This window comes from Podarcis muralis, chromosome 9 (genome assembly GCF_964188315.1).
Source record: "Podarcis muralis chromosome 9, rPodMur119.hap1.1, whole genome shotgun sequence".
NCBI lineage: Eukaryota > Metazoa > Chordata > Lepidosauria > Squamata > Lacertidae > Podarcis > Podarcis muralis.
The window spans coordinates 47702360-47715442 of record NC_135663.1 but is presented as its reverse complement, the minus strand read 5'-3'; the positions used below and the strand labels follow the sequence as shown (position 1 = coordinate 47715442).

At 41.7% G+C, this 13083-nt stretch overlaps 1 protein-coding gene across 3 annotated transcripts in view; it reads left to right on the top strand.

Annotated features, from left to right (window-relative positions):
- GPM6A (glycoprotein M6A) overlaps window positions 1–13083 on the top strand; it is a 182183-nt gene that overhangs the window by 59891 nt on the left and 109209 nt on the right. The window contains exon 1 of one of the 3 annotated variants that reach the window (XM_028744978.2): window positions 5037–5521. The exons of 1 other annotated variant lie outside the window; for it this stretch is intronic. In XM_028744978.2, coding sequence (XP_028600811.1) covers window positions 5485–5521 — 37 coding nt within the window. In that variant the 5' untranslated portion in view covers window positions 5037–5484. Of the gene's footprint in view, window positions 1–5036; window positions 5522–13083 lie in introns of those variants that run through there. One more of the 3 variants, XM_028744979.2, reaches the window with a different exon arrangement.

Here is a 13083-nt window from a genome sequence, read left to right as displayed (position 1 = left end):
AAAAAACATAAAGCACTTCGCATTGAGTTTAATTAATAATTAACATAATGATGATTAATAAACACAGTTATTAAAGGCAGTGATGGTCCAAGACCACATGAAGTAGGATAGTGGGGTAGAAAAGCTGGGGCGGGAAGCACACCTGGCAACCAATGCACCCCTTTGGTTTCAGATAGTACATGGGTAGATGAGTCTAAAAAGCCCAGGTCACAAATTTTCACAGCTCTCTAGTGGCTGTGGTGGATCATTTACCAGGAGTAATGTATTTATCAATAACTCTGGAAGTGTATCCTTGATTCCGACCAAACTAAGCCTCCCTCATAGGGCTTTTTAGACTCACCTAGCCATGTACCCATGTATAAGGGACACGGGTGGTGCTGTGGTCTAAACCACAGAGCCTAGGGCTTGCCGATCAGAAGGTCAGTGGTTCGAATCCTCGCGACGGGGTGAGCTCCTGTTGCTCGGTCCCTGCTCCTGCCAACCTAGCAGTTTGAAAGCACCTCAAAAGTGCAAGTAGATAAATAGGTACCGCTCCGGCGGGAAGGTAAACGGTGTTTCTGTGTGCTGCTCTGGTTCACCAGAAGCAGCTTAGTCATGCTGGCCATATGACCCGTAAGCTGTACGCCGGCACCCTTGGCCAATAAAGTGAGATGAGCACCGCAACCCCAGAGTCAGCCACGATTGGATCTAATGGTCAGCGGTCCCTTTACCTTTACCTTTAACCATGTACTCTCTGAAATCAAAGGGGCACATTGATTGCCAGATGTGAAATATATTGGCACTATTTTCAGCTCTCTGACTCCATTCGGGCTTCAACTTAGGTCTCCTAGCTCAGTGCCCAACTCTTTATCAGTTGAGCAATGCTAGCACCTTTATTGGGACCTTTTTACCATGCACATCAAGATTGCTAGCTGGACTGTGTAGCTCACTTGCTCAAATATTTGGTGAAATGAGCAAGCAGCTTCTTTATTTAAACCTTAAAACGTTTTTAAGATTAAAAGAAATATCAAAAGTAAAAAATGCTTACACACTCATGTGGATTTTAGAACGATTAGTGAAGAATTAAAAAGTTCAGACCTATAAGTGGGTTATGAGAGTGAGTCATCTTCATGGTTCATTTAATGACTATTACCCAGGGAAAACAGATACGTATGTAGCTGCATATCTGTTTCTCTTGAGTAATAGCCACTAATGAACCATAGTGCATGTTGGTTTACTCTTGAACCCATTATGCCTCTGAAAAGCAGGTGTACAGTTGTATTCTCATAGAATCCATGGTTTCTTCACTGCCAAAGCAGAAGTAAAGCAGAAGAGAATTTCAGAATCATCCCACATATCTTTTGAAGTATTTTATACAGCTAATCGGGACGCGGGTGGCGCTGTGGTCTAAACCACTGAGCCTCTTGGGCTTGCCAATCAGAAGGTCGGCAGTTCAAATCTCTTCGACGGGGTGAGTCCCCATTGCTCGGTCCCACCTCCTGCCAACCTAGCAGTTCAAAAGCATGTCAAAGTGCAAGTAGATAAATAGGTACTGCTCCGGTGGGAAGGTAAATGGCGTTTCTGTGCGCTGCTCTGGTTTTGCCAGAAGCGGCTTAGTCATACTGGCCACATGACCCGGAAAAATTGTCTGGGGACAAACGTCGGCTCCCTCGGCCAGTAAAGCGAGATGAGCGCCGCAACCCCAGAGTTGTCTGTGACTGGACTTAACTGTCAGGGGTCCTTTACCTTTACCTTTTTATACAGCTAACGATTGTATAGGCAGCCCCCCATTTACACCTGTTCAGTATGCATGACCGCGTATATATGCATCACACTGAACCTGGAAGTGACCCAGAAACATCACAAAGACACCACTGAAATGTCACTGAAAGGGTACAGTGGGGCTGGAGTGGGGTGGAACAGGGGCAGAATTGGGTGTTCGCAGGCTTTTCCAGTGGGTTTCAAATGGGGGAGGGCTGCCTGTATCCTGGGTTAGTGGTGTCCATGGCTGGTGTTAAGACTAAGTAAACTAGATGGCCTACTTGCCCTAAATTAGGGGACCAGGAGTCCAACCTTTGGAGTATTATGTGCAGGATACAGGTACTAGATGGCTCAATAGCTCATAGCTACTGTTCAGGAGATTCAGACAGAATAGGAATGGAACATGTAAAGACCATTCCTTTACTTCACAGAGTAGTTTGTCTGTGTGCTTCCTGTTTGCAGGGCTTTTTATTTGCAACAGATTCCAGCTCATGCAGAATACATTTAGAAACTCATCGGATGATTGGTTCTGTTTGGTTTCCACATGATATGTGAAGTCACAGGATGCCATCCAACTAAGTCATATTCAGTGTAGACCCATTGCAAGCAATGGACAAGTTACTGGTGGTCATTTATTTCAGTGAGTTCACTTTGAGCATAAGTCACTTTATTGACTTGGGTTGAAATTCTAAAGGTGTTAACAAAAGGGTGAACCCCATTCAATACAATGGAACTTACTTTGGAGTAAACATTAATAGGACAACATGGTTAGGAAACATTTTTTACATGATAAGCAAGGCAGAACAAAAAAAATTCCTTCCAGTAGCACCTTAAAGACCAACTAAGTTAATTCTTGGTATGAGCTTCCGTGTGCATGCACACTTCTTCAGATACACTGAAACAGAAGTTGCCAGATCCTTCTATATAGTGAGAAGGTGGGGAGGGGTATTACTCAGAAGGGTGGTGGGAATGGGTGATTGGCAGATAGCTGTGATGAGCCTGTTGACGACTCTTAACGACTGCAATAGGTCTTACAGGAAAAAGCAAGGGGTGAGAAGGTGAAAAATGGCTTTGTCATGTATAATGAGATAAGAATCCAATGTCTTTGTTCAGACCAGGTCTCTCCATGGTTTTAAGTTTGATAATGAGTTGCAATTCAGCAGCTTCTCTTTCCAGTCTATTTCTGAAATTCCTTTGTAGTAAAACAGCTACTTTGAGATCTTGTATAGAATGTCCTGGGAGATTGAAGTGTTCTCCTACTGGTTTCTCTGTCTTGTGATTCTTGATGTCAGATTTATGTCCGTTTATTCTTTGGCGTAAAGTTTGGCCTGTTTGTCCAATATAGAGAGCTGAAGGACACTGTTGGCATTTGATGGCATACACAATGTTAGACGATGAGCAATTAAATAGTCCCGAGATGGTATGTGTGATGTTGTTGGGGCCAGTAATGGTGTTGTCCGGGTGTATGTGGCAGCAAAGTTGGCATCTGGGTTTATTGCAGGCTCTGGTGCCAGTGTCCGTGTTAAGTCTGGTTGTAGTATTATTGTGGGTTAGGAGTTGTTTAAGATTGGGTGGCTGTCTGTAGGCAATGAAAGGTCTTCCTCCCAGAGCTTGAGAAAGAGAACTGTCATTGTCCAGGAGAGGCTGTAGATCTCTGATGATGCGTTGTACTGTTTTAACTTGGGAGCTGTATGTGATGACTAGAGGTGTTCTGTTATTTTCTTTTTTGGGTCTGTCTTGCAGCAAGTTCTCTCTAGGTATCAGTCTGGCTCTGTCAGTCTTAGAATTAAGCAAGGCAGAGACATTCATGCCACGTGTTTCCCTCGCTGTGGCCCCATGGTGGCGCATGATTGTGCCTTTTTGGGTGGCTTCTTCAGCTATTTATAGTGCAAAGGGTTCTGCTGCATCATGAATAATCGTTGGTTCTGCCATTCTGCAGGTTAACAGTGATTTGGAGGCAGATGGCAATGCTTGTACATTGGTTTGTAAAAAGCTCAAATCAGTTACTTGTTTAGTATTGAATTTAATGTTGATATTGTGGTGGGCATCCACATAATTTATTTATTTATTTCTGGAGGAAGGGAGGAATGTTAAACACTGAAACGGTAAGCTGGTTAGTTTATCACCACACAAAAGGCAGAATTAGTACATGCACATTTTGCTTCTTAACTCAGGTTCTAAAAAACTAGAAACTTACTTTAAAAAAAGAAAAGAAAAGCTATGGATATGAACCCATTGTTCATCCAAGGGGGGGGGGGAGTACTGCCCCCTCCTCCTGTGGACACCCATGGCTTATATTCGCTAAAGCACCTAGATAGGTGGATGCTTCTTGCTGTACTACTATGGCAGTCCACGGAAGCTATAATCAATTTTCCCTAGGACAGAGTACATAAGGCAATAGAGTAAGATGCTGCCTGTTCTCTGTGTCAGATTTAATACCTTATGTATATTTGTTAAATGTTCTTCATAATGAAACATTATTGCTCTCTGATGATAGAATTGGAGAAACAGAAACAGGAAGGTTTCATAAAATACGGATTTAGAGTTTTTTCCTTTGACACCCATGCAGAGTGTTGGAACTCCAAATTTATTCTGTGCCACCCAATGATGTAAGGCACAGGAATGCAATTTCACCTCTAGACTGCAGTATTCAATCAAGCTGGTATTCAAAATCAGATTGCAGATCTCCCCAAACAAGCAGGTGTCTTCATGATGTACTTAACCTCTGCATTCCCTAACCAGTCCACAACACAACAGATTTGTTTCCCCCTTTCAGCATCCTTTTTGTTGTTGTTGTTGCATGGGGTGGTGTAACATACAGCTAATATTATGTCTCCGTGTATTGGATAAGAGATTTGAAGGAATTAAATATTTTTAATGTATTTATGTGTTAGCTTTGCATTGAAATAATCCACAAGTACCATTTTAATTCCAAAAACTGTATTCGTCTCTTCACATTTTGGTCCTTTTTTTTGATCCAGCTGGTAAATTTGTAATATATTCAGAGAGCAGATTTGGTGAAAACTGAAATGTTAGATTTCATAGATACCTTTGTGTTCTCTTGTATATGTGTGTGTATGTACACTCACACATACAGCTGCAAGATTCCTACCACTGTTTCTGAACTGAATTGTGATTATGTGTTTAGAAATCCTTTTAAGCCAAATACATGGTAGTGTATGTGAGGGAGAAGTATCGCAGTATTGCAGCATCCATAGCTACAGGCATCTGGGCTTTCCCACTTTGGTAGCAAATAGGGGGAATTATAGGTTCGTGGTCTGCTTCATGTTAGGAAGACACCCCTCCATCTGTTCGCAGTGCAGCCTGTTTCCAATTTAAAGCACAGATTTCAATGCAAACATCAATTTCTCTCCCCCCCTGTTTTATATGCAAAGTGAGCCTTACGAATCACAGTGACACTGCTACTGGGACCCCAACCAAAATCCCCCCACCCCAAATTCACAGGCTTTTCATTTGAATACCTGCTTACAGTGGTATACAATGGACAGCTTTGAGAAGAAAAATTGATAATCTTCACGGGAGAGTAATTTGAATGAAATTACACTTGACAGCCTGTCTCCAAGCAAGGAAGGAGAGTGAGGGGAGCCTTAGCTAAGCTCCGAAGACCTGCATAAGCCAGTGCTGTTGGAGCTTCCCGGGAAAAATAAATCTACAGTTTTCCCTATATTTGAGGGAGGCTTTTGATTAAACCTGTGCAGCAGTATCTAGTGAAGAAAGGTAGCCATGGAAGAAAATATGGAAGAGGGACAGACACAAAAAGGTATTGTGATAAACTAGTTGCTTGGGTGTTTGTGTGTGTGAGAGTGGGATGTTGTCTTTCTGTTCTCTCTATCTCTGCATGGTAATTAAAATTCTTGTGTAGATGGTTGGAAAGATCCCCCCCTTCCATTTTTAAAAGCCATTTTTGTTGTTGCGACAAGATAGGTGGTAAAGATTTTTTCCAAATAATTCACAGATATTTCACGTGTAAAGAATGCACAGTGCAGCCCTATATGTAAAATACTAACACTGCCAGCATTTAATGTTAACTGCTTCCCAGACCAGTCTTTGTTAACCTTCATTTATTTCGTGTTTTCACGGTTGTCTAGCTGGGTCAAGGGAGCCCAGTGTGAACTATGAGAGAGCCACTCACACACATTTGCAGCTAGTTGTATTTAGAAATCTAACAAAGTGACCATTATTTACACCTTTGAATGGGTTTCCAGTCTGAACAAAGACTCTGCGTATATTTTGTAAATTTCGGATAGTGCTGCCTATATTTCCCTCCTTTTTCTTTTGCTATCTGTTGGAAGACCTCTGTTTTGTGATGTATAGTGAGAAAAATGGTTGTAAATGTGAAAGATTGCAGGTTGACGTTTCTTTTATTTCTGACTATGTATAGTGCATCTTCTTTTGTTTCTGAATAAAACAGAGCTGTGTATTTGTCTTATTTTATGTATAATCTCTTGTGCACATTGCATGTTGTTGCAGACTTCAGTATGTGCCACCTTTCTAAATGGACACACTATTCTTATTGCCAGGTGATAGTTCTGCATTTTCCCACTCTTTAGAGCCTCTTTCCCCCACCATCTCATCCTTAGTCCTGTGCTGTTACATCAGTGTTTTTTATGTTGCTCTGAGCATTCTGGAATTACTTAGGCACATCAGAGGATACTTGTTATAACCAGTGGAATAATAATGCAAACACATCTAATCCCACTGTACTTTACAGGCATAACAGATCTTAAAATAGTTTTTCCATAGCTGAAGATGGTTCTGTGAGCTGATTACAATGGTTTTTTTGTTTTGTTTTGTTTTTTGTTTACGAATTCCATGCAAACAGATAATATCTCAGTCGTTTCCATGTTCCAGTTCTCTGGTCTGTGTTCCATCTGCCTTGCTACATGTAGATGTCATGCTTTTCTCATTAGAACTGACCCACTTAGACTGTGTACAGCCTTCCAGTGTTTACTAACTCTCCAGACAGTTAATTGCAATGGATGTGTGTGCAAAGATGCTTATTTCTATCAGTAATATCTCGTATGAATTCATATGTTTTTCTAAATCACAGTATGCTTTTGAAAGCTACTACAGATGCTAAATGTAGATGCATACGTGGTTGCTTACTCTTTAAGCTTAAGCAAAGTAATCATCTGCATATGAAGTACGTTAATGAAAAACCAGAAGCACAGCATGAAAAAACGTATTAACATTTGTGTGTGCATGCGTGGGCACAATAAATGCCATTTTCTGAGGCAATTGTTTTGTGGTCATTGCTTGCATATGAAGTCCTCCTATGGAAAGTATTTTTCACGTAAGTGGTCAACTAGCATATGGTTATTGTTCTTGAGAGAGAGAAAATCAGTGAAAAAGGTTCCACCTAAACTTATGGAAAGCCTAGGCAAGCAGTAGAAACCAGAACTGGGAACATCTCCATAAAACATAACAACACCTGAAGATGTTTATAATTAACAAGATATGTATTGGTTAATGGATTCTTTTAACAGGTTGGCATAGACAAGGCTGTGTCTTTATTCCAACGACAGCCATTTGAAATAGCCAGTGGGCACTCAAAATGCTGTAATTAATAGTGTGATTGTCACATCTAACATGTTTTCCATGCACAATATGCCATGTGTGAGAGAAGCCTTTTCTCTCTAGCGGAGCTCAGCTGTGATCACAAACACTGACAGGTTACATTTCATTTCATTCTATCTGGAAGGCAGAATAAGATGGTCATTACTCTGGCTGTTGTTTGGGGAGCAAGGCAGGGGAACTCTTTGTCCAGTCCTTATAATTTTTTACTGGACCAGCAGTCAGAATCCCGAGGAAGGAGATGAAAATTGTGGTCTGAATTGGGAAGATGTTTATATGGCAGTCAAATACAGGCTATGTTCCTCTGGTCTCTACATATCATTTAAGGGCTATTCCTTTGCCTTGAAAGAGGCAATAGCATTGTACCCTTGCTCAATAGCTGTTTGTGTACAGCAGTATGTGCATGTTCGTTTCTATATTCCTGATCTTGCATGATATACCTCTTGTGGTTTGACTAGTGAGTTATATGTTGCTTTTCCTAAGAAAGTGCTCCATGATGTTAATTGTGATGGAATCACACAAGTGTCTTTTATATATATATATAAATGCTGCCATCTTGACTGGAATTGTTTGTTTCTTCACTGTCCCTCTTCCTCTTTCCTGAAAATCGATTGAAGCATACATTGTGTCACTGCCTACAAAGTCCTCCATTCTTCACACCAGCTGAATGCTTTGAGCCTCTTCTTCACAGCATAGCATAGCACACAGCACTGCAAGTTGCTAGCAGCCATGATGGAAATGCATAGTTTCATGCTGATGTATTTTGCAGATACAGTGCGAATAGTTGCAGTAGATAGCATTTTATTTATTCAACAATCATTTTATTGGTACATCACCACCCATACAAAAGTACTGTAGAGGATTTGGAATTTAGTGAGATAGACAGTGCTATTTCTAAATTCAGTTTGGGGCCATTGCTTGCATATGTAGCCCTCCTTTTGAAAATACTGTTTGTAACTAATGGCAGAAATGTAACAATCTTCTCCACGGTAGTGGCTAAGAGGCTCCACATCCCCAGTTCAGGTCTTGCCTATGCTATGACGTCACTCGGATCCGGTGCCCTCAAAACTGGGAGATAATAAAACTTACCTTATGGAAGGAGTAGCCAGTATGCTGCCCTCAAAATTGTTGTTGGACACCAGCTGTTATCAGTCCTAGCCAGCCTGGCTAGTGGATGGGTGATGGGAGTTGTAGTCTCACAACATCTGGAGGACACAACTGTTGTTTAATGCCTGCTTTCCAGGGTTGTTGTAACAAATGCAACTAGGTAATACATGTGAAATGCTTTCAATGCTTGGAGATGCTACATAAATAATATTTTTTTTAATTATTATTATTCTATTAGTGTTCTGCTAGAATTTGATGTTAGTTGCTGTGACTTTTTGAACTTCAAGTGGAGCAAGTAGCACTGGGTTAAGCCAATAACACAGGGCTTTAAATTAGAAACTCTTGTTTGAATCCTGGCTTATTTTGTACTTGAAAAATGGAAATAGTTCAAATCTGATTTGCAGGATGCTATTCATTGAACATTCATTCAACAAATTCTAGCACAGTGTGTATGAATGCCAAAAAGAAAGATTGTTGTGTAAGTGCTAACTCTGGCAGCGTTTACAGTTGGCCTCTATTTCCCACTTCTATGAAATTCTTGATTATCTAAGTTTGCAGACCTTTCTGTCAAGCCCTGTGTCCATGAAGCCATACATGAATAATGTTATAATCTAGCTGATTGATTATCCAGCTGTTTTGGATCTTCTCCAAGCCATCTGAATAAACACCGGTCTCTTCAGTACTCAAATTAGGGAAAAACACTTTTCTTTCTGGGCCGCATTTCTCCCTCTTTCTCTTAAGCCACAGCAGAGAAGAAGCCACTAGGTAGAATTCTGGCTGCAGCTCCCAGTTCACTTGCAAGCTCATTAAGAATATTGGCTCAAGCATGAATGAAATTTTGGAGGGGACATTGATGGAGTGAGGATGAAGTGAGATAAATATTTTTTGCCATTATTCATACTAGGGTTCAGATTGTATCAAGTGGAACACATTTTCCAAGACTCTGGGTCAAAGTAAATGGTACATCAAATGCATGGCTGCATCTGGTAATCTTCATTTATTTATTTAACTTATCTATATTGCAGCTACAGAAGCTTCTGATCCATTTTCAGAACTCCCAACACAGGGGAGGGAAGCTACTATGGGTGAAAATAGCAGCTTCCCTTCCAGGACAATCAAGCAGCTTTAGGTGGTGTCGATTTTCATCAGGAAGATGGCAAGGGCAAAAGGGTTAACACGACACCCTGCCTTCAACACTGCAGTCCCAGCCGGAATCCTCTTGCATGCAACTGCTGTGTTTGCTTTTGAAGATTTAAACATAATGCAAATGTGGCCATGCATTTATTGCATTGTCTACTTTGGATCTCAGGTGGGTGCCAAAGGGCTGCTCATTCTTTTGCTGCCAACAGATGTATGTGTACATATGAAATGGGTTGGAGGGTGTTTTTCCTCAAAGCCCTCCTCTTTTTAGGAGTGGTGAAGGAGGGGAGGAACCAGAGGGCTAAATGGGGATCTAGTGCTACAGGATCCTTTCCAAAGCACAGGGCAGCCAGTATGCTTCTTATTGTCCAGAGGGTCCAGGGAATCAAGAATATCCAGAGTACACAGTCAGCTCTACTATTAGGCAGAGAGAGACACCTGCCTTAGGCAGCTGTTGCTGGGGGAGGGCGGTGCCAGTGAGGTGCTAGACACCAAAGTTGTGTATGCTACACAGCCTGCCATGAACACTTTAAGTCAGCTTGCTGTCCTCAGATGTGGTGGAGGATGCTATCCTGCAATCAGTGTTGAAGCAAGATGCAGCTGTCAGTCTGGTTAGTGTCTGTATGTAGGATGTGTGTGTATGTGAGAGGGGTGTTATCTTATCTGTTGTTTCAAGCAGCAAAATATCTTGAGCCACCCCGTCTGGGTGCCAGAAACTCTTGGGACATGAAGGTGGCATCCCCAGAGTCTTCCCGTCTGGTGACTTTCTTGTGTTGGCTTAAAGCAAACATCGAATGCAGTCTCAAGTAGAAGCATCCTGTTTTTCAGTCTCAAATGATTCATTTATTTTTTAAAAAATAGAAAATAAAAATAGGAGGCTTACTGAGCTCCTGGTGGGTAGTGTTAGTTCTGGCTGGTAACACATTGTACAGGGCTTTGCAGTAAGGCGAGGAGGAAATAGAGGATGAGAGCCAGGAGTGAAAAAGAAATATTGAATTGTAGCAGAGAAGCATGCATATGCTTAATGTATCACTAGCAGAATATTCAGGAGCTGGACACTGAGTCAGGCACAAGCTAAAAAGTGAGCTCAGAGCCTATTCACATTGCTCCAAGCCAGACTTCAAAGCCGAACTGTCAGAGATACCAGCAAATTAAATTCTGGCTCAAGCCCCTTGAGTTTTGCTTGCTGTTCCCTGCTGGCTCTGCCACTTGCTGTTGCTGCCACTGCCTCCTCCCCATTTCTGATTCCTTCTCTAGCTGTGGGATGCTTTTCCAGTTTGAAGAGAAGAAAGCAAGATTGAAAGGCTTCTGCCATCATTTAATTTGCTGAGTTCAGGTTGAAAAGCGGGATCCAAATGCTAGAATTACACTTTGAACTCATTCTTTATCTTATGTCTATCTCTGGCCTAATGGAGGACCAGGTTTAGGGGAGCCTGAAAAATCCTGTAAGCAAAAGAGAGAGTTGGGAAAAGCCCAGTAATTGTCAGGTCCTCCAGTCCGGACATAGATTTGAATCTTCTGTTTCCACAATAATATAAGAAGCACCTGTTGGATCAGGCCAATGGCCCATCAAGTCCAGCATCCTGTTCTCACAGTGGCCAACCAGATGCCTGTGGGAAGCACAAATCTCATAAATCCCAAATCTCATTGAGACAATTGGTACCTGAAACGTTACTTCTACTGTATATTATGTATTTTCAGAAACCCCTAAATGTGTGTGGAATTGTCAACATTCCCTTATATCTCAGTATTTTGGACATTCACTGTAAACCAACCAAACAAATATATAAGATATTACCTAATTAGAAAACCAACTATAGTGTTCATAATCTCCTGCAGGTGATATGAAATTTTGCAAGGGGTAACAAGCATAGTAATAAAAACAGGCTGCTAAACTCGAAGTATGTAAAATTAGGCAATTTTTCTTATTGCTAGCAGCAATTTTCTTAGCAAAAGGGAATATTTGATGATATTTTTTGGCCTATTTGGGATGGTGGTAGGTTTTTCTGGGGTGGTGGTAGGTTTTTCGGAACTGAAAGCCTGAGCTATCCTAAGCTCAGCTGGCTAAAACATGGTGTTAATAATGCCAAGGTTGCAGGTTCAATCCCAGCTACATATTCCTGCATAGCAGAGGGTTGGACTAGATGACCCTTCCAACTCTGAAAGCAGATGCAAACAGAAAACCATAAGAAGCCTTGCCTTCGCCAGCATTCTGTTTCCTACAGTGGCCAGTTAGGTGTCTATGGGAATCCAAAAGCAGGGCAGGAAGGGAATATCCCTCTCCCAGTGTTTAATAGCAATTGGTATTCAGAGGCATGCTGCCTCTGTTCCTGGAATCATTTATTTATTTGGAAAACGTATAGGCAGCTAAACATGAGCAAACATAACCATATATAACAATAAATTTAGATTGAATAGGCTAGATAGTAACAGTTCTGATAACTGTCTATAAGTCAATTCATCCTTCTTGGAAGCCTATGGGAAATAGAGGGCTAGATTCAATGAGTGCTGGTAATGCAATGGAACAGCCCCCTGCCCCTGCTCCAAAATTAGCTTTTGGGGGTTTGGATAACCCCCGGATTATTGAACAGGGCAAAGAAGAGGGGAGGTCATTCTATCATGAAAAACGAAATGCTTGCACTGATGGAACAATAGGAACAGTGTGGAGTTGAATTCCTCCCCGGAATTTTCAGCATCCAACAAAATGTGTATAATGATGAGCTTGTCTAATTTCAATGGGCAACATGTTTTCCAAGATGGGTGCCACTGCACTGAAGGATGTGGTCCAAGTTGCCATGAAATGATCCTCTGGTGCATGAGATACTACAAGAGGTTCTCCCACAGATAACCACAGTGAATGGGCAAAGGAGGTCTCGGATATCCTGGGCCCAAGTGGTTAGGGCTTTATACAGTAACAGTAAATTCTTAAACTTGGTCCAGTAGCACACAAACAGTGAATGCAGGCAGTATTTGGCCATAGTATCATAGATTTGTAAAGTTGGAAGGGACCCTGAGGATCATCTAGCCCAACCCCCTGCAATGCAGGGAACTCAACTAAAGCATCCATGACAGATGGCCATCCAACCTCTGCTTAGAAACCTCCAAGGAAGGAGAGTCCACTACCTTTCGAGGGAGTCCGTTTCACTGTCAAACAGCTCTTACTCCCAGAAACTTCTTACTAGAGTTTGGTTGGAATCTCCTTTGTTATAACTTGAAGCCATTAGTTTGGATCATACCCACCAGTGCAGGAGAAAACAAAACTCTCTCTCAAAAAAAGAATGAGATTTGGCTGGAAAGGCTTGTTTCTAAGGAACCCTTTATGGGTCAGTAATCACAGCATCATTTCCTAAATGCTTTCAGACCAACTGTTTAATTATCTGTTCTAGGACCTTGGTATTGATGTTAAGCTGACCAGTTGGTCGTTACCTGGGTTCCCCCCTTTTTGTTGGAGGTGGGGGCAACATTTGCCTGCCTCCCGTCTGCAGGGCCCTCACCTGTTCT